General features: G+C 37.8%; 2 protein-coding genes across 2 annotated transcripts; one reads left to right on the forward strand and one right to left on the reverse strand.

The window, feature by feature from the left end:
• Positions 1 to 1,829: 1,829 nt before the first annotated feature.
• On the reverse strand, positions 1,830 to 12,602 carry taf7 (TAF7 RNA polymerase II, TATA box binding protein (TBP)-associated factor). Its single transcript, XM_041989976.1, has 12 exons — positions 12,399 to 12,602; positions 10,083 to 10,159; positions 9,916 to 9,994; positions 9,444 to 9,577; positions 9,076 to 9,196; positions 8,889 to 8,947; positions 8,347 to 8,419; positions 7,579 to 7,692; positions 5,037 to 5,231; positions 3,265 to 3,377; positions 2,591 to 2,650; positions 1,830 to 2,245 (listed from the first exon to the last, which is right to left on the reverse strand). The coding sequence occupies exons 1-12, from the start codon at positions 12,415 to 12,417 to the stop codon at positions 2,201 to 2,203; spliced, it is 1,089 nt and encodes a 362-aa protein (XP_041845910.1). The 5' UTR covers positions 12,418 to 12,602; the 3' UTR covers positions 1,830 to 2,200.
• Positions 12,603 to 13,288: 686 nt separating this feature from the next.
• Positions 13,289 to 26,601, forward strand: slc9a6a (solute carrier family 9 member A6a). Its single transcript, XM_041989975.1, has 16 exons — positions 13,289 to 13,699; positions 14,750 to 14,949; positions 15,509 to 15,586; positions 15,777 to 15,853; positions 16,007 to 16,119; positions 17,271 to 17,376; positions 18,885 to 19,026; positions 19,372 to 19,477; positions 20,105 to 20,193; positions 20,459 to 20,572; positions 20,846 to 20,957; positions 21,177 to 21,330; positions 22,411 to 22,441; positions 22,537 to 22,622; positions 22,982 to 23,087; positions 23,180 to 26,601. The coding sequence occupies exons 1-16, from the start codon at positions 13,402 to 13,404 to the stop codon at positions 23,450 to 23,452; spliced, it is 2,085 nt and encodes a 694-aa protein (XP_041845909.1). The 5' UTR covers positions 13,289 to 13,401; the 3' UTR covers positions 23,453 to 26,601.
• The last annotated feature ends 596 nt before the right edge of the window (positions 26,602 to 27,197 follow it).

The following is a 27,197-nucleotide window of genomic DNA, read 5'->3' on the forward strand; positions in this document are numbered from 1 at the left end:
TTAATCTGCGGAGCTAATCCCTTGCCTTCCCCTACGATTGGTGGGGCAATCCCTTCAGGAAGGAGAGTCCAGAATCATGGGGATGAGAAAGGCCCAGATCACTCTCCAACAACAGAAGATCATTCTGGAAGCAGAGCACTTTGATGACTCGGTGGTTTTGTAATGCACCTGTCCAGCCATAGGAGGCCTCCACATCTCCAAATGGAGAAAATTACACAATAAATGACTGCTTTGATACTTGATTAATCTTCTGATTATTGTTGCTCAGCTTTTATTTCATTTACATATTGTTTTTTATTATTATTATTACCTAATTATTATTATTATTTTATCTGTGTGACCTTTAGTTGTCTCTTCTGGTAATTCAGTTCACTCCGCCTGTCTGATTCATGAATCTCTTACTCAACTTGGGGTTCAGCTCTTTTCACTGTTAAATTCAGCACTCGTAATGGAAAACTTCAGGGTGGTCCAGTTTAACTGAACGTGATCAGATGTGAGTTTTTGGTCATTTACCATCATCTAAAGCTGATAATGCACCTCGATGCTTTCATAAGCGTATGACTTTAGTGTGCTCAGATTTTAGGCGGCTTCTTCCAGAATCAACAAGAAGCCCCATAAAACAACGGAGCCTCCGAAGTTTCATTCACGCTGCACTTTCCTGTTAAGAGACTTTATCCCCTGTGAAAATACACTTGATATGGCTCCTGTTTCATCTGTCCAGAAATATTTTTAAAAGCATCATAATTCATCAGCATGCAACCTTTTGTTGTTGATTTCCTTTGTTTAACTCCATAAACTTAACTCTAAGATAAACAATTTCCTTTATCATTTCAAAAGACTGAGCAACACAGTCCCCTCCCACTCAGAAAAAAAACTATTTAAACAAAAACATAATTATTTCACTGCTTTCTCTGACAGCTAACATGTGACGTTCTGGTTCTGACACAAGCATGCACATACTCATAACATCTTCCAGCTGCAGACTTTATTTGTGCATCAAACAAAAACCAGGGATGACAGAACTTGTATTGTGAGGACACCCAAGCTGTGGAGAGAGCTGCCTGAAGAGAGATTAGGTCAGAAAAAGCAGTGATCCCTTTAAAATTACCTTTCCATATTTCATGATTTTAACTTGATTGGTTTGATTTTGTGTTATTTCTTCAGCTTGTATTGCAAAGCTCGTTGTTATTCAAGTTTTAAATAGAGCAATGTAAAAAAAAAAAAAAAAAAAAAAAATCAGCCAGTTGGCAGGGAAGGTAAAGAAGAGTGGGAGCAACTTTGGTTTTGTCCATGCTCGGTATGATCCACATGACTTTTACCAGCAAACACAATGAATAATTCTCTCCTTTTAAACAAGCTGAATGAGGACACCTGAGATACTTGGTGAAGCCAAATTAAAGATTTTGTTCGGGCCATTTTGGAAAATCTGTTTAATGAGCAAGATGAGCAAGAATTCAGATCTTTTTTCTGCTACTTTACAAAGAAAATACATGCAGATATGCATTGTGGAAGACCTTAGTTCACATTATCTCAGGACGAAGCAAGTGTTTAAAGAGGTGTTAAAGTACAAATGCTATCAGTCACATTAGTATCTGCACCAACAAGTGGTACTTCATTTTATTTCACACACCAACACACTATTTTCTGTCCAAGTTAAACGAATAGATCTCAATTGTCAAAGATTTTAATTAACTATATGGGTGCAAATAAAACTATACTGGAATTATTTGTTCCTGAGCAGCAAGAAAAACACAAATTAAAAGAAAAAGGTTCTTGCGCAACCCGCAAGGTACACAATATAAGCAAATTCAATACAAATTCAGTGTCAATTTCTTTTACAAGAAGGTAATTTATTTTTCATACAAATAATGAAATAAAAAATATGGTGAGCTGAACAGAAAGCTGGCCGAGTTTTAGCTTTAGTTTTTAGATAAGAAACAAAACTGGCAATATTCACCCTTGAGGCCAACCATATACTTCAATCACGCAATAACCTGTAGTAAATTTCATCAGCTTCATAAAAAATACTCACTTTTAATACAGAAACCAATGTTCTGTAGATGTAATACATAAAAATGGCAAACTAAGAAGAATGACACAGCAAGTTGGCTAATAGAGGCTCCCTCCTCCCTAGATGAAGGCTTTTCTCCTCACCCTCGTGATGAGAGGCTGAAGATGAAGTGAGACTGCCCCCTGCTGGTCACTTCTCTATGAGTGAGTCCAGCTGCTCCTGCAGGGATGCCAGCTGTTGGAACACAAAACAGAGGGGTGTGTTTGATGCCCTTCAGCCTTGGAGTTTAATTGTAGGGTAAGAGAATGATCATTAAAATGTTTTTTTTTTTATATTAATTTGTTACCTTAATTTCTTAGTACAAACAATGGTCGTTATGCTATAGCAAAAAAAGTACTTGCTGTAAGCTGCTGAAAAATATCATTTCAAATGAGTGGATCTAATCTTTTCTTTTAGCTATAAAACCTGACGGGTCTGACAAGATCGCAAGGACAACGTTATCTGCAAACATGGTTTTTGACATTTCTAAAAAGTGCTGAAAGGTGTGGTGGAGGTACAGCGAGCGAAAAAGGTACTTACCTGCTCCATCTCCCGCTCCTCCTGCTGAATAATCTCATCCAACAAGGCTTGGAATCGGTTCTGCAAGAGGAGAGAGACAAACACGATTTGTACAAGTCGACACGCTGAGCCTCATTAATCTGTGATGGCTTTAAATGCGAGTCTGTCCGGGCCGCTCATGTCACCATCTCCTCTCTGACAGAAAGGCCACTTGGAATGCCAATCAGAGACAGATGACCTTTTCTATGTGACTGTGATAATAACGACTAAAGATGAGGCTTTGATGGTCCCAAAACACTAGAAAATGAGAGCTCTAAATGGCAACATTAAAAAGAGGCACGTCTGCTCATGTTTCACTCATTGTAAAGTCTTCACTAGAGTGCTGGGCAGAAGAATGATGTTTCATGCTGTTTCGTGCATGACAGTGCCTGTACAGTGAACAGCTGGTGGGGGAGATGTAATATTTAAGGAACTAAAATACAAAATTAAAAAATAAATAAAACAAAAAACCTTCAGCGTAATTAGCAGGTTTTTTGGGGGGATTTTATATCACTGCAGGGAATTTATGCTGCATGAAAACATCGGCCTCCAAGCTCATCTGCATGTACATCTAAATATTTCTGCACATGCAGACCTAGTTTCTGAGTGATTGTTTGGGGAGGAAAAAAAGAAAAAAGTCTGCATTCAATGCTTACTTTGAGGGCCTGGTTTTCCACTTTCATGATGAGTTCCTCCTGTTGTTTCTTCCGGGCGCGGGTTTCCTGAAGCTTGGCCTTAACGCTGTTAATCTGCACCTGGTACTCCATAACTGTAGAAGACAGAAGGCGGGTCGTGTGTTAGTATTGCCGTAGCAACACTCAGAAAACATTTATTGTTCTGCCTACATGTGAAGTAAAGAGTGCACAGAAAAGGTTGTAAGGGGATGCTGCTGATGTAGCATCATCAAAAAAAAAAGCGCACTAACAATACCTTAGGGAGAAGATATGCCCCTTAGCTTGCTCTGCAACAAGAATGCCTCCATTCTAGCTTGACAAATTGCAGCTAATGGGAACAACTGGTCCATTTAAGAGAAGCTGCACCAGCATGATGCGGCTCTAAAAGGCAAAACTAAATCACTCTACTATGGGCTTAATGCAGTTATAATTAAGTCCATCCAAACCCTCTCACATATACCTGTGGCTCTACTGCCAAATGAATTCTATTCATTCATTGCTTCCTCCCACTGGTGCTCAACCTTCTGATGCAGCTGCTGCAAACTTTAGTAGGATGGAGCCCCTGCAGTAGCATTTATTAAAACTGTGCACTTGTGCAGGAAACATCCAAAACCAGTCTGTGATGTATTGGTAAAGCCTTTGCTGGGATGCTACACTGGAATGAACCAGTAGTGCTGCTGACTGGCAGCTCCGTGTATGCAGATAAGGAGGCACTGTGCTGTCAGACTGGACATCTGTCTGAGTTGCACGCTGCACTACAACACCTGTCAGGCTGGTTAGTTGAGGAGGGGAGCTGAGAGCTGTCAGTGCACATCTCTGTGGGCAAGGGCACAGCATGAGTATTTATGTGGAAGAGAGGCTATTTATTTTACTGTTTTTGATGTCTGCCCTAGAAAACTCAGCTGTGGTTAAACCTCCTGACACCTGGCTTAGTTTATTTTTGACCTCTGTTTTGACAAGTATCTGAGGGTGATTTGATTTAATTTCATGTTGGACTGGCTTCAGTCTCAAAGTCCAAGTTTGTAGCTGAGACCATTACTCCTGAAAATGAACAACTTAATCCACTATGAGACTCAACATTCACCCTGACGTGTCACTGGCAAGCATAGCATGAAGGACTGAATAATCCAACATCTTAATTCCAAGCAGGCTAGCAGGTTATTTAGAGGGAACCTGAATCAAAGATGAGAGTTTGCACTATAAATACACATCTATTCTTCCATAAACCCGAAACCTTAATGTTCCAGTAAAAGGCTACAAAAAAACTAATGATACCAGACATTCTCATACCCAATATCCCTAAAGAAAACATTTTAGGGAGTTAAAGGAGATTCTTTTCAACAACAGATGTATTAAACGTGCCGTCCCACTGTTAAGATGTATATCTACAGCTCATAAATCCATGTGAATTAAACTTCCAACATTCCTTCACCTTTTCAGATGTAAATCTTTAAACTGTAGAAATAAGAATCTGTTAATTTAAAATGTGTTTTTGATCTTTAAAAGGGCAACACCACGCTAATCAATGACTTTGAAATTAAACTTTCAAATTAACAGAGTCCTTGTTTTATGAAAAGTTTCCAAACACATTTGCATATCTTAGAGTGATGGAAATGTTTTGCAAGATCTGATGCTTGAGAAGCTTAAATTAACAACTATTTAACATTTCTTACCACTTCAATGAGACTTTCATAGAATCACCAGTGTTGAGTAAAACTACAAAGATCTGCACAGAAGCCGTGATGTTCTCTCACCTATCTGGTTGTTTCTGTCACTTTCGTGGGGAGCAGAATCAGACTCGTTGAGCTTGTCTTGGATCTGTCGCACCAGATCATCTTCTGTGTCCATGATATTCAGGTCCTCGTCCTCATGCCGGTCTCCTTCGTCCTCCTCATCCTCACTGGAGCTGCTGATGTCGTTGAAGATTTCCCTCAGCTCGTCATGCTGGACTGAACATGCAGAACACATTAATGTTATTAACATGGACACAAAGATAAAAAAAAGCAAGACTTCAGGGCACTTGGCTGGGCTTGGATTAGCTCAAAGAGACGAGAATTTACTGTGAAATGAGAAATTAGAGCTGTGATCTGTCATAAAACAGGGAAGATTGATCCAGAGTCCAAACAGCCACAAGGCGAGCAAAAAACACTGCTAGGACCCTTCGTAGTACAATTAGAAGTCACAAAAGCATGAATCAAGTTGAAGTCACAAAGATTTGCAAGAAAAGGAAAATGTTTCTGATTCTAAAATGTATTACAACATTATTTACATCTTAGAGCTTGAGCTTAGTAAATTTAAAGGTACGCTTGTTGGAATTGTGTAAATGGATGAAAAAAAAAAGTAACAAACTCCAAAGTTTGCATTTAAAAAACTTTAAAAAACAGTCTTTAGTAAACAGTTTGTCCAGGTGGAAGAGATGAGCTTATTTTTCTAAAGTAAAAACCCAATTTAGCCACTCTGGTATTCACACATGAACACCAGTTTGGACACAGTTGCTGTGCACACAAGCTTATCACAGTGGGAGGCTTTCTGCTGGGGATGCACTATCCTGTTTAAAAATTTCAAGGAAGGAGACGTGGGGGTGCATCTGTCTAGAGTATTTAGGAGGCAGGACATGATACCGAAATCAGTCTGTGGAAATCTGTGTTTTCATTACGTGTTGAGAATAGCAGATGAGGATCCTTGTTGTGTCTATATAAATACTCCGTGTGTCTTTATGCATCCACAACAACAGGGGGCAAAAAGAAGGAAGCACACAGATTTGACAGATAGGGCAAAATCAACAGCAAATGTTCTTGGATGATGTGTCCATGCATTCTCTCTCCCACTTGTGGTTTGGAAATTTTACTGTGGAAAATCTTTGCAGAGAGTCCAGACAGAATGATGCATACATACGAGTTCTCACATCCCACTGCTCTAAAGCTTTTGTACAACACTTTACATCATACCAGGTCTGGATATATTAAAGTTTTCTAAATGAACCAGTCCAGATCTAAGATTGAAGTCGTTAAAAAAAGTTTTTTTAAAAGCACTGAAAACAGCCTCCCATAATCTGACTTGTTCCTGAAAATTTTAACAGAATTGTCCCCTGAAGAGACTATAAATATGAAACCAAAACCATTTGACAGATTAAACCTTTGGCTTAGATTGCAAATTATTGACTTTTGCTTTACGTTCATCAATAATCTAATTACAACTGTAATTAAAATATTGAATGGTTTCTTCCAGTTGGAAGATTAGTTGTTTGACACTTTCCATGTTTTAAAGTGTCCCAGTACGAGCCACTGAACCCCATATCATCCTCAACATGCACAAGCACTGCGCATATATATATATATATATATATATATATATATATATATATATATATATAATCTTGATTAATCATATTTTAATCACATAACAATATTTGCCCCAAAAAGCTACTTTTTTTGTATTTTAAATTACTTTTAGTGGATGACTGAATCAAATAACAGACACAGACATTAATATTGTAAACTCAAGCTCTAGTTATGACTGAAAAAGAATTTAATTGTGTTTAAATTCAAAACAGTAGAAAAATCTATCTATCTATAGATGGACGGATGGATGAAAAGACAGACAGACTGCTGCTAGAACATAATCCAAATATCGGTATTAGTCAAATGAGTAGTAAAATATCAGGTATCTGCCAAATATCCCCTATTGTCCATCCCTAATATACATATAGATACAAGACGTACTGTATAATGTTGTGAATGGTTTGTTGAAATCAGATACGGTAATTTAAGAGTGTAAAACGTACCGCTATTAAAATACATAACATAGTTTAATGGTAGGCTTGAAAGGTAAAAACATACAGGCGCCTATGGCAGTTTAAAATTATGATAAAAATCTTGAAATGGTTTAAAGCATTTGTTATGAGACATGAAACACATGCACTACAAATAAAAATTCTAAAAGCATGTAGTGGACCGTATGGTCTCAGTGAGACAATTCTTCAGACTGAAGGAGAAACATCACTACCACCATGAGGTGGTAATTCACTAAATGTTGTTTGGAGCATTATTTTAAGTATGCAGACCTCCATCAGTTATGCTTCTTGTCTTAAGGACACATGCTTCCCTTTTCCATTTTCTTTTTTATATATTAACAGAAACCATGATGAGCTCATTTCAGAAATTTCCCATCTCAAGGAATACAGAATCTACTGGGCTTTGTTGCTGCATGCTTCTGCAGCTTTAACTAAGGAGAGGATCCAATTTGTGAACAAAGCACACTAAATCATATCACCTATGATTTACTAACGATATTTACCAGAAGATCCATGACCCATCTTGTGTCCTGAAGTTCCAGGTGAAGAGTCGAGGTTGGCCAGAGAGCTGTGTTGATCTGCTTCTTTGGACTCATCCTCTGCTATAATTTCCCATCCTGGGCATCATGAGTTATGGTCAATCACCTTCTGCAGATTCATTTCACCCTTCAAAAGTCCTACACCACGAGACTTTAAATCTCATGAAAAATATGATTAGATTTGAAGGACAACACTGAATATTCATTAGCATGTGGTGTGTATGTCTGTTGCTATTTGCAAACACTAAAACTAAAATTAGAATCTAGTTTTACTGTGACCAACTAAGCAATGACAATAAACGGTCTGTCTCAATTAAAACACAGCAAGCGGCCACTCAAAGCAGCCCTGCTGTCAGGCAAGTTCAAAGTTTCATTAAAGGGCTAATTGCTTCTTTTTTGGCAAGCTTCTCTTTTGCAAAAGTTTTGGAGTCATATCAGATGATGCAGCAAGAAGTCAAAACACCAAGCTGGGCTGTGGGTTGACCTATTTTGGATGTTAAATAAGAGCAGGAAAATGGTTGTCCAATCTGACTAAATGGGACTAAATTTGATACTTTCTAAAAGCTGAAGTTATAGCTAAAAGTAAAAGTCTACATCATAATATTCAGAATCTGTGCCATTTTTCTGAATACATGGCACACACATACGGTACCATCTTGCTTCGTAATGTACAATCTTACTGATTTTTGGGGATTTTCATTACTGAATATTTAAAGGTGTCTGAAAGGATACGGACACTGACAGCCTCAGCATCTGTGCTCAGCAATCTCTTCACTTCCTTTTCCACATCAGGGGATTCAATGTACTGCAGAGGATAGATAGAAAGATAGCGAGAAAGAGAGAGATCAGGTTACTTCTCAACCACACACACATACACACGAGCGCATGGTAAGGTAGCAGCTGGCCACATGCCAGGAAGCACATTAGCGATTAAAACAGAAGGGGCCAAATCGATATGGCTGAGCGCCGCACCTTCAGGAAGATCTATTCAGAAGACTGAGCAGAAGTGTAGTGCTCAAGCTCACTCGCTTTCACTTTGATCAAAGCAATAGTGAAATTGCTTTTTGCATGCCTTTGGGGCTAAGATGGAAAGGCTTTATTTATATGTAAATCTTGGTTTTCACTTTTACCACAATGTCTGTTTTATGAAATGTAAATGTTTAAATGTCTAGTTGAGAAAGAGCCTTACAAAGAGATGGATCATCAAATGAGATGCTGAAAAGATTGATGGAAAATAGAAAGGATCGCTGGAGAGAAACTGAAAATGTCAAAACCTTTTTTTTTGCCGTTTTCCGAAATCTTCGCTTGCGTGTGTTCTTCAGAGGGCAGGTGACTGTGGACCAAAACAACAGGATTAGTGATTTTAAAAAAAGAGGTATTCAGCTGCAGAGGCTAAATCTGCTTCAGCTTTTAGCACAAACCTGAGAAGAGATTGTTGTGTGAAGATATTTATTTACTTACTGCCATGATTCCAGATAAACTTCTTGTCCTTGTCCTTGTCTTTCTTTTTGCTCTTGGGGTCTGTGCCAGTTGGCTCCTCCAACGGAGGGTAAAGGTCTCCATCTAGTGTACACACTAGCATCTAACCCACAAATGCAAAAAATATGAAACAAATAAAACACAACTTATTGGCCTTACTAAAACATTTCAACTAGCAAAAAAGACAGACTAGATCTATTTACAGTTTTATTAAGTACACACTAAAGATTGTAGATTAACTTACAATCGGTTTTAGAAAGCAGCTTAATACCACAGAGCTGCTCTTCCAGACAAAACATACTTCCTATTCACAACCATTCCAATAAAAATGTCCTCTTAAATTGAATTACCTGGCAGACATCAGCAGTCTTGTAAAATGTCTTCTTGTCTACTGTTTTGAGAGACTCAATCATACATGGCAGATCCACCAGTTTGCAGGCCAGAGGGACACGGTCTACTCTAACTATCCCATGACGGCCATCAGCTGCAAGCAACAGGGACAGAGAGGAATGTGACTGTCAAAGAGATGTTGTGGGTATGACTGCTGTAACAACAGCTGCAGGGAAAAGAAGTGCACAAACATGTCCAATACATCTAATAAAGTGCATTAAAATGGGTGGACTGTTTCTAAAATTACTTGGTGCTGCATAAAAATGGCCGAAAAAAAAAATTTTTTCTTTTTTTTTTTCTCCCAAAAGAGAGTTGAAGTTTGCATTCACATTTGTAGTTTGGTTTTATGGTCCAGACAAAAGCAAAAATTGGTCCCACTCCAGACACACACACATGCACACAAATACTATGATAACTGTTAAAACAGCTTACGGTGCAACTCGATGGTAAGTCTGTCCTTCATGTTCATACTGCTCGACTGCGCAATCCTTCTTACCGTAGAGGCGTACTCCTGTGATAGAAAAACAATGAGCCCTCATAATTGTTAGCTTATGGTCACATTGAATTTCAATCCATTTCTGTGAGTGCGGCAGTCTCACCGAAGGGAGCCTCAGGACAAATTGACTCTCCAGCTCATAAGGAGCATCCTCCTTGTTCTTGGAGCCAACCTTTCCCACTAGAATTAAAATACATTAAAGTTAACAAACTACTATTTTAAATTTGTTTGTTGTTTGCTTGGTATTTATGAAACAGTAACATACAGGCAAATCACAAAACTCTGAACAATACAGAAATAAATAATAAAAAAGAAATAAATATTCAGAACAATAAAGCTCAAAACACTTACACCGTTGTAACCTAAAGATTTAAAAGTTTGATGTTTGACTTGGGAAGGTTATACTAAAGCCACACAAGGTTGCTGAACCTAATATATAGTTAACACCAATATGTCTTGTTTTGCTTAAATGAATACTCTCGATGCAGTCTGTTGCTTTCTTGGCAAAGCTATTATTTTTTATGAATTGGCTTGTATGAATACAGATTGGATCACAATAAATTGGCTGTAAATGAGTTTGTCTGTGTATGCCCTGAGGTGACTTTGTTGTGAAGTGGCACTATACAAATAATGCTGAATTAAACTGAATCTCACTGGTCACTTTATTAGGTACACATGTTCCATTGTGGGTTAACACAAAAAGTTAATCACATGGCAGCAACTCAATGCATTTAGACACTGATAATATGACATGATCCAGATGACTTGCTGAAGTTCAATTTGGGCATCAGAATGAGGAAGAAAGGAGATTTAAGAGACTTTGAATGTGACATGGTTGTTGGTGCCAGACTGGTCTGAGTATTTCAGAAACTGCTGGTCTACTGGGATGTTCAAGCAGAACTATATCTAGGGTTTCAGAGAATAGTAAGAAAAAGGGAAAATATCCATTAAGTAGCAGCTGTCTGGAACAAAATCCCTTGTTGTCAGAGGTCACTGGGGAATATGCAAACTAGTTTATGATGATAGGCAACTGGAACTCAAATCCACTTGTTACAACCAAAGTATGCAGAATATCATCTCTGAACACAAAGTGGTAAGTGCCACCCCAGTCAGCAACATTCACACAGATTCATCAGAACTGGACATCAGAAGATTTGAAAATATTGCCTGGTCTAATGAGTCTTAATTTCAGCTGCAAGACTCAAATGAGAGGGCCAGAATTGGCTCAAAACACAATAAAAAGTATGTACTTATCAATGTACCAATAGTGGTGGTATAATAGTGTGAGGAATTTTTATTTGCACACTTTGGGTTCTTAGTGCCAACTGAGAATAGCCTACAGCCTGCCTCAGTGTTGTTGCTGGCCATGTCCATACCTTTATGTCCACAGGTACATCTTTTGATGATTACATCCAGCAAGATAACAGTTACAAAGCTAAAATCATCCCAAACTAATCTGTAGAACATGACAGTGAGATTACTGTACTACAATGGCCTCACCAATTACCAGATCTCAATCTAATGCCACCAATGCAATGTGGTAAAACAGGAGACTCTCATGATGGATGAGCAATCAACACATCTGTAGCAACTGTGTGATGCAAAAATCTTGATATGGACCAAAATCTAAGAGAAATTTTATAGAAATATTGTTGAATCTCATCCAGAAACAATTAAGGCAGTTCTGAAGGCAAATGGGGTACAGCTCTGTACTAGCAAGGTGTGCCTAATAAAGTGGCTGGTAACTGTATATTGTTTTTGCAATGCATTTATTTTAAATAGAAAATGAATCAATGGGGGGTTCAATATTCTCATTTAACCATGTCATAAAATAATTTTCCTATTATATACTTCTGAGTACACAATTTATTTTTTTGCTAAAAAGGAATATCTGATAAATCAACAAACGACCAAACACATCTTCCTGGCCATAATCAGAATGTGCGAAATGTCAAACACTATTCTTATACGTCTAAAAACTGAGATGAGGAACGTTTCGTTAACTATTTGTGATATTTGACTATACTTTGCGTCTGAGTGACAGTATATAGAGGTAGTTCTACATTTCATTTCCTATGACGTGACATTGTGATTCACTAAGCCAACAAAAATGGGTAAACTAAAATTAAATAAGTCTAAGTAATGTTACCCATCAGTCTTAAAGTAACTGTATGCCAGCATTATTTGTACTAGATCACAATAACAACCAATTTAGCACGGCTAACATTTAAACGAATTTAGCAAGTTATGGTTCACACAACAGTACCCATCCTAATAAACCGGGATATACGTCAGATTTTGTAATTGTTTATATTTGTTATTGTTCATTTGATTAAATACATCTGTAAGAAGATGTGTTTAAGGGAAGGGGGTTAGCAAAGAGCTGTTGTTAGCAAGACAATTCTGAAGCTTTACATACCTTTAAGTTTAGATGTCATCTCTGGTTTTGTTATTTACACGGTGCAGCTAAATAATTGTCTTTAATTTTTAAAATAAGCAAAAACAAGGTAAGAAAAACTGGTGACTGATTATAAACCAACAACGACTAGCAGAACGCTAATATAGCCGTGACAAAGTGATGCGAAAGGAGATTGTACTTCTGCTGCTTTCAGGTCCGCCTCGGAAGATTTAGAGACGTCGCATTGTGGTTTCTATACCACCTCCATCAACTCATTGTATGTCTTACAAGTATACTATAATCGTATATCTATTAACTAAATACAACATTACGTAAGCGAAAATATTTAATTTTACACGGATGTAATCTTAATTATAAAGAAATAAGATGTTCAGCATGAAATTTATATATTGAAAATAAGTAATTACCAATAGTTTTAAACATCACCTTTTTTTCTTTATCGCGAGATTTCTTACACTGACGAGTTTCTGTTGGAGAGACAACAGGAGGAAATGCTTCTTTCATGTTCGTGAAACAAAGTTAATGAGACTAGAATTTTAATAAGTTTTAAATGCAAAATCCAATTAGTTAATTGGTAAAGCATATCTCCAACTTTTCTAACATAGCATATGTTTAATATAAATAAGGAACGGTTGGTTTCACTTCCTGTTTATAATTAAAACAGGAAGTGTCACAATAAGAGCCCAAGAGTTAAATTATGCAAATGTTCTCTAAGAAAGTATAAAATTTCCATTTTTTACTTATATAGCTAGTAAAATTACAACAGTATTTCATACTTATAGCTACCAATTATAGTGTATTAAAACTATGGTGCTTTTATATATATATAAAAAATGCGTTACGCTTTCTGGAAAGAAAAAAAAACTTTTCATTTCCGGGTCGGAATTGGTTTCTCTGTTGCTGCCGTCTTTTTGCTGTCTACTCCCCTCAGCCCGTGAATATTTGCCCAAATTTTACTTTTATCTATCGTGACATTGTTGCCTTTGTCCGTCGAAAAGCCAATATGGTTTTAAAAGTGACTGTCAACAATGCCTGGAGGGCTGCGAGGACGCTGTGGTTTGTCGTGCTAGTCAGCCTGTGTGTTTTCATCAGTGTTAGTCGAGCATCATCACCACTTGAGGAGGAGGACAGTGCCATGGAGAACATCGTTACAGAAAAAAAGGCTGAGGAGAGCCACCGACAGGACAGCGCAGACCTGCTGATATTCATCCTCCTCCTAACCCTCACAATCTTAACCATTTGGCTCTTCAAACACCGGCGATTTAGATTTCTGCACGAGACCGGACTGGCGATGATTTATGGTGAGATGCACCAGCGTGACTGAGAAACGTCACCACCAAAGCCATTTCTCTCCTTCTGTGCTGTTGATTAGATTTGTGATCGCTGTTAGTCAACGTCAGCATTTATGTCTCCAACTCACTTTAAAACATTTTTAGGTAGCGGACTGTGGCAATGAAGGCCTCTTCCTTATGTGATCATGAAAATAACATTAAGCGGTTAATTATGTCCCAGGAAGAGAACAGCTGTGGCAAAATAATGTCAGGCTAGAATTTCACTTCCCCAAACCATTGTAAAGACTAGTAAGAGACAATGAATCTCATTGACAATAGACTTTATTTTCAACTGACAAAATAAGGAAAGTTGATGGAGTATTTCCCATTTACCCAGACAATAATATGATCGTTTTCTCCGTTTGACTGACAGGGTATCTGGAGAACTTTTAATGTAGTTTTCTTAGACATTAAAAAGAAATGTTAACTATTGATTTTAATTTTTATAGAACTGATTTTGTCTATAATATTGGATCAAATGCAAAAATAAAAGGTTGTTCAGTATTTCAATTAGTTGCAGACCAGCTGTAAACATGGTCACCTTTCAAAACTGCAGAAGATCCGTCTCATAACGGACCTGTGTTGGATTAAATAAAGTCTTAAATTAAAAACAATTTCAATCTTTTTATTGGCAAATCCATCTGTATCTTTCCTGGCTCATTTTCTGAGTTCCACTGGCATGATTGTGTTTTGGGAAACCCTGCAGAAACATCTGATTGTTTGGTCAGGGCATTTAACTTCATCTACTGGTGATCAGTGTGCCACTTTTGCTCTCCGCCTCCTGCACAACCTCATTGATTGAAGATCATCATTTGGCTTTCACTTGGTCTAACAGTTGATGTTTTTTTTTTAATTATTATTATTCTTGTTATGGTAGCTCACATAATGAGATTTAACCAAAACTTTTTCGCCCCTCAGATTGCAGTCTTTGATTTTATTTGTCTGACTGAAGTTTTATAGTCCTCATAGAGTAAATGTTTGGTGCTGTTATTTTTTTTATTTACTTCTTCTATATTTCAGGCTTGATTGTTGGGGTGATCTTGCGCTACGGTGTCCATGTACCTCGGGATGTCAGCAAAGCCCCACTGAGCTGCTATGTTAATGCCAGCCCTGCCACCCTGCTGGTCAATATCAGTGGGAAATTCTACGAGTACACTTTGAAAGGGGAGATCAGTGCAAACGAGGTGAACGATGTGCAAGATAATGAGATGCTGCGAAAGGTATGGGCCATTATTTGTCAACTTGTTGTTTTAAATTTCATTTGCAGTCACTGAAAGATGTGGTAGTTACATTTAATGATTGGATTGTGAAGTTCTCTGGAAATTGCAACCACAGCACAGCCAATAAAAGACAAATCTGCTTCATCAGCTGCACTTTTTGAATCTTAGAATTTGTTTATTGTTGGTTGAAGTTTGATCATCAGCAATCAAAGGTGGAGTAAACCAAGCCTTATCACATTCTGATAACATCATGGCACTGCTATAAATTCACATTTTAAATGTTTTTAGCTCTAATTGATGCATTTTACTCTGCCTCTATGAGAAAGCTGCCCCTATTTTTCTATCTTGCAATGGACGTAACAATGTCATCATAAAACTTTATTTCAATTGTGCTGGAAGTTTCTTTGTGATGCCCCAGACATGCCATTTTTTATTTGAAAAATTTATTTAAATCATCCAGGAATGCAGCAACATAGAAAAATGAATGAAAAAACATTTAGCCTTTCACTGTTTAATCCCCAAATATTATGTTGGTTATCTTTGTTTGTGTGTGACTCAGGTTACCTTTGACCCAGAGGTCTTCTTTAATATTCTGCTGCCACCCATCATCTTTCATGCTGGCTACAGCTTAAAAAGGGTACAGTATTAAGGCACTTTCTCTATGTTGAAGAAAAACAAATCCACATTCTTAATTAAGTGGGTTCTCTTAAGTCCAGATGAAATAATGTCCTTGTTTGAATGTGAAATTCACTAATATTAAGAGACTTAAATAACTAAAGCATTTGTATGCGGATGACTGTTGATGTGGTCTTTGTTTTATCTTTCAGAGACATTTTTTCCGTAACATGGGATCCATCTTAGCTTATGCCTTTGTGGGGACAGTTATTTCCTGTTTTGTTATTGGGTAAGGAAATCCATTTGCAACAAAAAAGAGAAGCATTCTCCTGTCTTTATATAGTCTGGTGTTGTGGTGTGAAAATTGTCCGCAGCTTAAAATAAAGTGTGTGTTGTGTTGTGCACTGATGATGAACAGAAGCACTTTCTGGTCCTCCAACAGGTTGCTGATGTATGGCTGTGTGACGCTGATGAAGCAGGTAGCTCAGCTGAATGGAGAATTCTTCTTCACTGACTGTCTGTTCTTTGGAGCCATTGTATCTGCCACAGATCCAGGTACTCATGCAAATACTCACACTGATGATGCTAATTAATAATTAGAGAAAACTAATCTCTTGAAGTGCTTAAAGCTTGTTAAGCAAATTCAGTGTAACAGAAAACATGCTGACAGCGAATCTCAAAACTGAAAATGGCGTTCATCCCAACTATTCTGTCAGGGTGCAAGACCTCCAAACTGAGATTGAGGACTTAAAACAGATGGTAACAAATGTGTGTCACATGAGCTACAAATGTGTAAGGCAAGGCAAGTTTATTTGTATAGCACATTTAATGTACAAGGCAGTGCTTTACATAAAACAATAAAACATTACAGCGGGGTGCAGTAAGCATTAAAAAGTGCATTTAAAAGCAAACTTTTAAAAAGAAAGAAAAGGCATTAAATAAAAACAGAAAAAGCTAAAAGAAGATTGTTTAAATTTTTACTTAAGCCTCATAGATGTGATCAGTTTAGCTTTTGTAAGACTTCCTACACATTCAATTACAGTTTAATATTTGTGTGCATTAATCACCTGATTTTAATGGATCAGGAGTGAATGCTCAGTTTAATATCTGCTTTCACTGGATATTTGTGTAGTTTAATAAATATTTCTTTTAGCATTTCTTTTGTTTTGTTATTGCACAACCATCTGCCAGCTCTGTACTCAGTGCAGCAGCCTATGAGTGTAAATATTTGCTTTAAGTAAGCTTTGTCTAAGTTGATCCTTTGTATGTGACTAAAACTCTGAAGGGAATATGAGCTAAATGGCCTGTGGATGCAGTGTCATAGCTACTCACAAATTCTTATACACATCTGTAAAACCTATTTTCCATTTGTAGATCATGTCACCATTTTTAAACAGAGGTGATTAAAAGCTTTTTAAAAGGAGAAAAAGGGTGGAAATGAGGATGAAAGCTTTGAGATTGTGGAAATAGATAAATACACTTCAAACATTTTAAATGAAAATTTCCTGCAATTTCATCTTTTTAAGTGCAGCATATGTCTTCGGTTCGCAGTCAGTTAATAGATCTTTTTCTCTTAGCAACCCAAAGTAATGCCGTTTCAACATTTGCATACAGCTCACAGTGTTGGGTTAGGGTGTATAATATTTGTACATCTCTCTCTGTGTTGTGTGTAATCGTTGTGGTTATTATTTTCTCATTTTGCACAGTGACAGTCCTGGCTATCTTCAACGAGCTGCAAGTAGACGTGGACCTTTATGCGTTACTGTTCGGAGAGAGCGTGCTTAATGATGCTGTGGCCGTGGTTCTGTCGTCGTAAGTATTTGTCTGCATGTGATCAGGCTCTGTCCATAAGCCTGCACCCATGGGGAGTGTTTAAATTTCTACAGAATTGTAAGTTGTATTAGCAGGCAGCACGGAGGGTCCAGGCTCTGCAGAGAGACTCTGATCAGCACATTGAACTGGTGCAACAAGTAGAGCATAGCCTTTACTGTGCCTTTGCCTCCAGCTTTTCCAGCCAGGGATGCAGAACATTCCATTATTTCTCAGTTTACTTCTTCACGTTCTGCCTAACTGGTTTTTCAAGTTGTGATTTAACCATTTCTACACATTTCAATGATATTTGAAGATGTTATGAGCCAAGGAGGAGGCAGAATGCAAGGTATCCTTAAATACATACTACCTTGTGATTTGTTCAGCCAGTGTGTGTGTTTGTGGACAAGTGGGGCTGCAAATGCAGAGGGTGAACAATTCTACTTTCAGAGTTAAACTTGGTTCAGACAGCTTCAGTATCTCCTCTCAGGAAACAGTGGTTGGCTATTTTTGTCACATTTTATCATAGAAATGTCTTAGTGAAACATTTCTAAAAATAGTTTTAGAATTTCTTTCAGATAAGCTAATTTATGAATAATGCTCTATTCCCAGGCTTCATGTCCCAGAAACAAAACTATTTTCAAAGTCCATTTGAGCCAAGTTTGATAAAAAGAAGTACTCTCCTATTCTTTTGAGGATGACCATGGGGATAGTTGAGTGTGGATACCAGGAGACACAAAGTGGATGTTTAATGTGTAAAAAGTAGAACATCCATTGAATTTGTTGAGTTATTTTCAACTTCCACATTGAATTTATTTAGCACAACATGCATAGTTTTTGTGCACACAAATGTTCCTCTCCTTTTTAATTAGAAGAGGGTTTTTGTTTGTTTTTTTTCATGTGTGTAGAGATTGTCTCATTCTTTTTTTTATGTGGTCCATCTGCTGGTAATATCTCCGCAGGAGCTTTTTTAAAGTTGTTTTCAGTGGACAACAGAGTACCTACCGTAGGTACTTCTGAGCCACCCTGAAAAACTACTTGATGAAGCTTAATGTTCATCGGTGAAATTCAACAAGCACCATTTATTTAACTTTACAAACACTTACAAACAAGATAAAGAACAGCAGATTAACTCTCAAACACCATCATCAGTGGTCACAATTTTACAGTATAAGCCTAATATAAACACAACTCTTGTTTTGGTCTTATTGATCCAGAATTAAGTTCATCACTTACATTGTTTTTATGCTTTTCAGATTAAGCTAATCAGAGAAGTTGTCACAAAATCAGTAATACCATTTTTACACAAAAAGGAACAAGTTCAGGTTTGCTAGTTAACATTTATATTATGTAAATAAACATTCTCTGAATACAGGTTTTGACTTTTGCATGTAGTGTGTGAATAATCTCATCAACCAAAGTTGTATTTTTTTCATGTGTGTCATTGTTTACAGTCTCTTAGTTTTCCACATTTATAGTTGCTATTAAATAAATCCCATGTTTTATATCAGGTCTATCGTGGCATACCAGCCACAAGGAAACAACAGCCACACGTTTGAGGCCATGGCTTTGCTGAAGTCTTTTGGGATATTCCTTGGAGTTTTCAGCGGCTCCTTCGCTCTGGGAGTGGCCACCGGAATCGTCACCGCCCTCATATCTTTTCTGCTTAAGACACTAAATTAATCAGTTTGAGTCATCTATCCTCTTCTCTACAGTGCAGAGTCACCATTAGAAACTGAATTATTTATGAGTGTTATGTATGAAATTATATAGTTAGTTTTTGATAAATGGGTTTCTCTGAAACAATTCAGACACCTTAATCTGTTAATCTGATTGGCACAGTATTGATTTTTTTTTTTATAAATTTTTTTAAGGAAAAGATTATATAAAGATATGCAGATAATGAACTTAAAGTAATTTAACAGTCAGACAAAGTAAGACTCCAGGAACAAATGAAATGTCTATAAACATGATAAAGTCCTTGACTATTGTCTGTACGTGACTAAGTTCACCAAACTGAGGGATTTCCAGCTGTTGGAGACGGCTCTCTTCTTCCTCATGTCATGGAGCACATTTCTGCTGGCTGAAGCTTGCGGCTTCACAGGTAACAAACACCCATTCACAGACAGGCTTCCCAGCTTTTACTTTTTTTTTTTTTTTTTTTTTTCCTAATGGAAAATTTTACAATGGCTTCTAACATCTGTTAATATCGAGTTTTATGGCAGATATAGTTGTTACTGTTTGTGAATCCATCATTCAACCTCCACCAGACTTGCACTCTTCAATCAACTGGACAGATGGTTTTGGTGGTAGGGTGACTTCCAGAGTGAATTATGAGAGTGACCTTCAGTTGTGACAAGAGGGGTGTGAGCCTGAATAATAACATCATGTTCCACACCGACAACCTGTAGAAATGTTAAAAAGATGAACTGCTCTTGTGTTGATAGAGCTGAAAGAAACTTCCTGGTTTGGCTGCTCTGATGGTTTCAGTCCTACCTGACACTCCTTCTGCAAGTGTCCGAGAGGAGTGAAACACTTTATCTGACTTAATTGCTTATTGAGCCTTTTGTGTTTTGACAGACCTGGACTGAAATGATCTTTTAGCTCTTTGAACAAAGTCTCAGAGCAGGGAAGTCGTGGGTGCTGTTGGCAGAAATGCAGCTTTTATTGCCAGTGCATTGCAGTGTTAGTAATCACGGTTAATTGATTGTCTTCCCATTGTGTGCTGCAGGTGTGGTGTCAGTGCTCTTCTGTGGAATCACTCAGGCCCACTACACCTTCAACAACCTGTCTCCTGAGTCTCAGGACAGGACCAAACAGGTCAGACCTGGACTGCAACCACCCCTCTGTTCATTATTTACTTTTTTTTTTTTTTTTTTATTTTAATCAATGCTTAGAGTATTGGGTTGTGGCTTCGATTTAAAAGTGGAAAAGACACAATAATATTACTGATTAAATGAAAATTTTACTCTTAATAGTATCAACATCTTTCTTCTTTTTTCTGCCCATCCAGTGTAGTTGCTGTTGTGTGAAGAAGCTGAATTTACTTCTCTTTCTTTTTCCTTTTTTTTTTTTTTTTTTGCAGTTGTTCGAACTGTTAAATTTCCTGGCAGAGAACTTCATTTTCTCCTACATGGGTTTGACCCTTTTCACCTTCCAGAACCACGTCTTCAATCCCATGTTCATCATTGGAGCTTTTGTATCTTTTGCACCTGGTGTTCACAAATGTTATAAACCATCAGCTTGTTTACAACAGTCAACATTTCCTTTCATATGTTGGTAGAAACATGAAGTTTTAAGACTATTTTACATATTTTTCTTAAGAAAGAAAAATTGCACTATTTCAACCGACCCCCAAGAGATGAATGGTGATTGATTTTAAGTGGCAGTAAATAAGCTTGGTACAGTGTACGGGGTCATAACTGGTTCTGCTTTTTGTCCGGATGTTTTCTTTAACTTCACTCCCGTGCAGCTGGCTGTGTTCGTGGGAAGAGCTGCTAACATCTACCCTCTCTCCTGTCTTCTAAATTTTGGACGGCGCAATAAGATCAGATCCAACTTCCAGCACATGATGATGTTTGCAGGTCAGTGGTGCACAGATGAGGATGTATATCAGGCTCTTTATAGCACACAGATGTGTTCTGCATTGATGCCTTGGAGCATTTTCCATTTTATTTTTTTACAAACAGTAAGAAGATTAAAGATAAACAACACAACAAACAACAGAGATGACCTGTTTGTATTGTCTAGACCCTTTTTTTTTGCTTCTATGTGTACAACATTGCTTGTGCTGTGCTTTTTAGGCCTTAGAGGGGCGATGACTTTCGCCCTGTCCATCAGGGACACAGCCACATATGCCCGTCAGATGATGTTTTCCACCACTCTTCTTGTGGTCTTCTTCACTGTTTGGATTTGTGGTGGTGGAACCACTCAGATGTTGTCCTGCCAGCGTATACGGTATGCCTCTCAAATCAGTCTCTACCTCAAATTCCTGCTACTCTTCATCTACTTAACCAAACAGCGAGTGACGCGTTGCCAGTCTCAGATCAACCTTTCTATTTGTCAGTTGTGACAAGTATCACTCTAAATTAAAATATGAGAAACTGAATGTCTGAATCCCAGTTTTTGAAATCGTCCGTACGCTGCAGTTCCGTGGCAGAGGTGATCAGCCAAAATGCTGACATTTCATTAGTCATGAGTGCTTTGCTGTACACAAAGTGCCAAGCAAACAGCTCAGGGTTCCTACACAGTTAAAAGAACCAAATTTTAATTGTTTTCTTGGTGGGATGATTAAGAAGGAAACAAAAGTATGTAAGGTGTTGTTTTTGTTTTTCTCTGATAAGCTATTTTGGATTTTCGATTGATCGATTTTGTGGCCAAAAAACAAGCGGCCACACCAATCAGTCCTATGCTGACAGTTGTTGTAGAAGAAGTTACCAAGAGTCTGTGATGAGTAAACTATATAAGGTTTATTACCACACAGTGGCAGATGAGTTTTGGTTGTTCATATTTGCTTTTTGACTTTTTTCCAGCTGCTTTTATAAACTGTTTTATAAAGGAAACTTGAAACTTTGGGCAAGGGTGATGTTTCTCTTCCTTGTCGCTTGTGCATCACAGTGGTAATAAAGTGCTAGCTAAACTCTAGAGCTCATCAGGATTTAATGTTAATTATTTGTATGAGCTCCATATTTTAGAGCTGCAGTCGTTGCTTTGTTATTACACGCGGCCTTTAAATTAGAGTCTGGAAAACATGTCATTTTAAATTGATAAATTATTACATGTTAATAACTTGGACGCTCGTAGGAACTGACATATGAAGGAAGTTAATAGAAAAACCGGTAGAGTAATTCTTTCTAATGGTCATCTCTTTTTGGCCAAACTGAGTGATGCTCACCTCATCTTACCAAATTAAAGGAACCCCTGTCCACCTTCCCATGAAACATTGCTGCTTAGAGGGAAACATGCTCCACAGCACCATGCTGCTCCACCAGTTTTTATCTGCACCTGATGTGCATGTGTTTTGTTTTCCTTCAACAGGGTAGGAGTAGATTCTGATCAAGATAACTCTGTAAGTATTCTGCTTGGACATACATCCTTCAGCAGTTTGATGAAGACTAATGTCTCTTAAAAGATAAATGCATAACATCATCTGTCTTGATTCAGATAAGTATTGCCGATGGATCAGAGAGAAGAAGCACCAAGCAAGAAAGTGCCTGGCTTTTCAGGATTTGGTACAACTTTGACCACAAGTATCCTTAATTGACAAATGATTTTGTTCGTTGTTTCAGTGTAATATGTCTGTTTTTAGTCTGTACACGGCCACAACACTCATGCGTTCAAAGACATTTAAGGGATGATGGCCTAATTTTATACCATCAGGCAGCAGAGGGAGCCACACTTGTAGATTTAAGGGCAAATTATCTTATCTGTTGGCTCTGAAGTATAGAGGAGATTAATTTAATACATTTAGAGTTTAACACTGATCTTTTATTCTTGTCAAGCATTCATCAAGCATTGATCACACCATGTCAAATGTTTTTTTTTTTCAATAACGGTCCAATAGTGCTTATTTATAAGAAGTACATCCTTGACTTGAGCCTTTCTTCAGCTACCTGAAACCGATCCTGACTCACAGTGGCCCTCCTCTCACAGCCACTCTTCCTCCCTGTTGCGGCCCCCTCGCTCGCCTCCTCACCAGCCCGCAGGCCTTAGAGGTCAGACTCTGGTTCCCACCCTAAATGTTAACAGATGGGTATTTTGATTATTGGTTAAAGAAGGAAGCATGACATCTCTCCTCTTCCTGCAGAATGAGTGCCAGCTGAAGGATGATGACTCTGACCTCATTCTCACAGACGGTGATATCAACCTGACCTATGGTGACATCACAGTCAACACAGATGCCACAGGTGCCCACACCAGCATGGGCACGGGCTTCGCCGGCACCGCCACCTCTGATGACTTGGACAGAGAGTTGACGTATGGCGATCACGAGCTGGTGATGAGGGGTACACGCCTGGTGTTGCCCATGGATGACTCAGAGCCGCCCTTCACAGACCAACACCACCACATGCAAATGTGAAAATAGTGTTTGATCGCAAACCCAGACGGCCGTCCGACTCAAACTGACCCAAGCCACTGAGCAAAGGACCAGTACCTGACTCCTTCTTTCACTCCTTTTTTGTTCAACTTTGCCTCACTCATCTTGCCTTTTTCCACACATATTTATTTCTGTTACATATACTCACTCCCCCTAAAGACACACCACTGTTTCTACCTCATGTTCCTTTACTTATTTCTACAGCTCTGTCATCTAACATGACCTTATTTTAGTCATATTTTTTTGCAGGGTTTTCCCACCATAATGTAGCATTGCACAGAGGTCTAGCAGCATGTGTTGATGTGTCAATGCAAGTATCAGCCACTAGCTAATTTGTCGCAGTACAGTATATCTCAAGAGTACTATATCTTTGTTATGCATGCAGAGGACTCTTGTGTTTTGTTTTGGGTCTGACTTTGAATGTTGCTGTCTTTTCTCTGTGCATCAGAGGCTTGCTGACCCAGTGGACAACTTTGCTGTACATTTGATTTTAATCAAGTGCCTGGGAGTTATAGTTTTAAGCATGGCGACTGGATCAGCTCTGGGAAGCAGAGCAACTTCAGGATTAGCAATCTTTCAGTTTTTCTTTGTAAAATAAAATGGAAAAAAAAAGGAAAGAATAGAATAAAGAAAAACAAAACATGCCTCTGTTTGTAAGGTAGCAATATATACGCAGGTGTTTGGGCTGTCAGTTTGCTGTTTGCTTGTAAATGGTGTGCAACTATGTGATGCCACTGGTGCAGTGTGGTGTGGCAAAGAATGTTGTGGATCTCTCCTAGTGACCTTAGACTGTGACATACAGAGAGGCTTTACATCTTATTTTAGAAGCTGATGTGGCTCCCAGCAGAAGGAAGGGCTGTTATTGAGAAAATGAGATCCAGTAAAACTTACCTGAGAAAGCTTTGTGCCATTTCTCTCCTGCGTTTTGATATTTTGTGAAAACTGAACGCACGAGAACTTAAAGTGTTTTGTATGCTTTTTGCAGCAAGGCTGAAGTACTTCAAGCTTGATTACATTTTTCATAGCCACTACGCTTTTTACACACTTTCTATTACAATTATCTTATTCATAACTAGGAACTTTATTTTCCTCATTATATTAATCTTTAAAAAAACTATAAAAATATGAATTTGATGCTAAATTAATTAGCATGTAATAAATACACAAATGATTTTTGTGTTTTTTTTTTTGTTTGTTTTGTAAGATTTTGGCAAATCAAGGAGCTGATTGTATCTGGTTTCAGGAAGATTGCAACCAGTGATTATTTCCATTAAGCTTTATCAGTCAGCTAATTTTTGATAAACTGAAAACTCATGTGGTGTGTGTGTAATGTCATTAGTGAACAAAGGCCATAAAACTTATTTCAGCATCTAATTTATCTGATTAACAGGTGAAAACTGTCAGGACTGAGGACTTCTGTGCACCTTTGCTCAAAAATTTGACTTTCGTTTTATCAGTACAAAATTGTTGCATATAGACCTCTTAGTTACTGACGAGGCAATTAATCTACCGGCTGTTGCAACCCTAGATTTTATACATGTGGGGAAGTCATTTGCATTGGACAAGACTATCTTATTATTCAAATGAAGCCATCCCTGATAAGAACAGATATTCACACTGGTATATTCCCAGATAATCATTATGAGAACTGCCAGACTGAACAGCAATGGTTTAAATGCTTGATATTTTTTCTGAGACGTACACCATGTACACATCGGGTCTGTTGAGGAAGTATGGTTTGATTGTTTAAAAGGAGTTAAGGAGTGAAAGGGTGCTGAACATCAGACACTGCATACCATTTAAAGGGTATTCATGTTGGATGTGATGCATATGACCTATTTTAGTGGATGTACAAGAGGAATGGGAGGCGTGGTGAGCTTAGCAGCTGTTGGCTTGGCTTTAACAGGAAGCATTGATAAGATGTCACCATGGCAACCCTGTGTTGAATTTGAACAGAAGCCAGGAAACATTTGGTGCGTTAACTGAACACAGCAGTTTTGTGTTTTGGCCAAAAGTAAAACAATGGGTGCAAAGAGGAAGATGAAGGGGTTAAGGAAAAGAGTGAGAAAAAGAAACAGTTCTCACTGTGTTGGTGTGAGTGTTTGTGTGTTGGGGATGATACAGGCGTGGAAGGAAGAGGATGCTTGTAGATATTGCTTTTCCTTCCACAGTTATCTTCTGCTGTGCAGGAATTTTTTTGTTTATATTTTAGTTAGTTTTTTTTTTTTTTATGAGGCATTCCTTGTGGCATCCCATCAATCTGTAATATGCTTTATGATTTCAACACACTTTTTTTGTTTAAATATTTTTTGAAGAAGAGAAATTATAAAAAAAAATAACGTAAAAGAATGCTGAACAATTTGCACTCTTGTTTTATGTTTGTTGTATCTTTGAGCTGCTTTTTTATTTATGTTTGATGGGTTGTGTGGAAAAACAAATCAGTCAGTTTAATGAAGGATGGATTAATATTCAGTACAAGTTTAGTTCATTGTGTTGTTTTGTAAAAGAAATACTTTGACATTGCAGTGACAAACCCTTTCATACCACTGTTTCCATTTTATCAGGTACTATGTATTAATGTATGTTTGCAACAAGTCGCTGTTTGAATGCTGCTGCCATGATGTTCACAGAGCATGAATCATTGTCTGCTGATGGTGAGCTCTTTAGGGAAGAAAAAGAAAAAAAGTCAAATATATCCAACAGAACTGTGTGCCACTGTTCTTTAACCAACACATGAAATAATGTGAACTCTGTGAAAGGCGATCTAGGTGTTGGTGTTCTGCCTACTGCTCTGCCAGTACGTTTTCTGTCTGCTCTCTGAATGGTGACTTGTAATAAGCTTTGATCTTTGGAAATCTTGTCTGAAGGAGCTGACCAAAGAGGCCTGCTGTGCTCTGTGTTTTCAGACACTCATATCTTTATACTGCAAACTCTGTGTGTGAATGTGTCTTCAAGCCTGCAATGTATATGGATGTGTATACTTGTATGTGTGTGTGTCTGAGAAAGAGAGACACTGTGTCCTCTTTTCTTCTTTGTTGCAGGTACTGACTGTTTACATTTGTGTAAATATACTCTCGCCTGTTCATGTGCGTGCAACGGTCAATAAACAGAAGCCTGTGCTTTTGATTAAAGCCCTCGCTGTGATGGCCTTGTCATTTATCTCTTTTGCTTTATTTTTTGATTGTCTGGATTGTGTAACACTGGATCATCCCACCTACAAGAAACATGCAGCAGGATCAGGGAGAGAACTTCTTCATACATTCATGCAATTAATAGGTTTCTAATCTTCACAGTCGTGCATGTGGTGACCCTGAAATTCAAAACACACTAAAGAGAAAATTAAACATTTCACATTATTTAGCTTTTGACAAAACATGTTTAATTGTTAATGAACAGGTGTAAAATCAACTGTACTAGAACAGAACCAAAGTCCAGCAGACCAATCAATATCGTTCCTGTTTCAGTTTAAACTAAAATGCAAATATCCCTTTAAATATTTCGTCTTTACCCTGTTGATACGACCCCACATCTCTGAAGTCATCTACTCATTTGCAGCTCTAGATTCGGCAGGAGAGGTCCATCTCACCACTGTTTTATCATCTACACTACCTTAGACCAAGTCCATTCAAAACTAAAAAGAAATAAAAGCTTAGAATCTTTTCTGAATATGCAATTAAAAACAAAGGTCATTTTACTTTTCTTTTTTTTTTTTTTTTGGCATATAGTG

This window comes from Melanotaenia boesemani, chromosome 7, assembly GCF_017639745.1.
Source record: "Melanotaenia boesemani isolate fMelBoe1 chromosome 7, fMelBoe1.pri, whole genome shotgun sequence".
Lineage (NCBI taxonomy): Eukaryota > Metazoa > Chordata > Actinopteri > Atheriniformes > Melanotaeniidae > Melanotaenia > Melanotaenia boesemani.

Bases quoted from the DNA above. Each gene is read 5' to 3' on its own strand.
- taf7 (XM_041989976.1), bottom strand. The intron at 8,420-8,888 runs GTTTTGACATTT...TATCCTCTGCAG, and splicing joins GGAAAACGGCAAAAAAAAAG to TACATTGAATCCCCTGATGT. The intron at 5,232-7,578 runs GTAAATATCGTT...CTGCATGTTCAG, and splicing joins GATGGGTCATGGATCTTCTG to TCCAGCATGACGAGCTGAGG.
- slc9a6a (XM_041989975.1), top strand. From the start codon at position 13,402: ATGGTTTTAAAAGTGACTGTCAACAATGCCTGGAGGGCTGCGAGGACG. The intron at 15,854-16,006 runs GTAAGGAAATCC...GTCCTCCAACAG, and splicing joins ATTTCCTGTTTTGTTATTGG to GTTGCTGATGTATGGCTGTG. The intron at 23,088-23,179 runs GTCAGACTCTGG...CTCTTCCTGCAG, and splicing joins CCAGCCCGCAGGCCTTAGAG to AATGAGTGCCAGCTGAAGGA.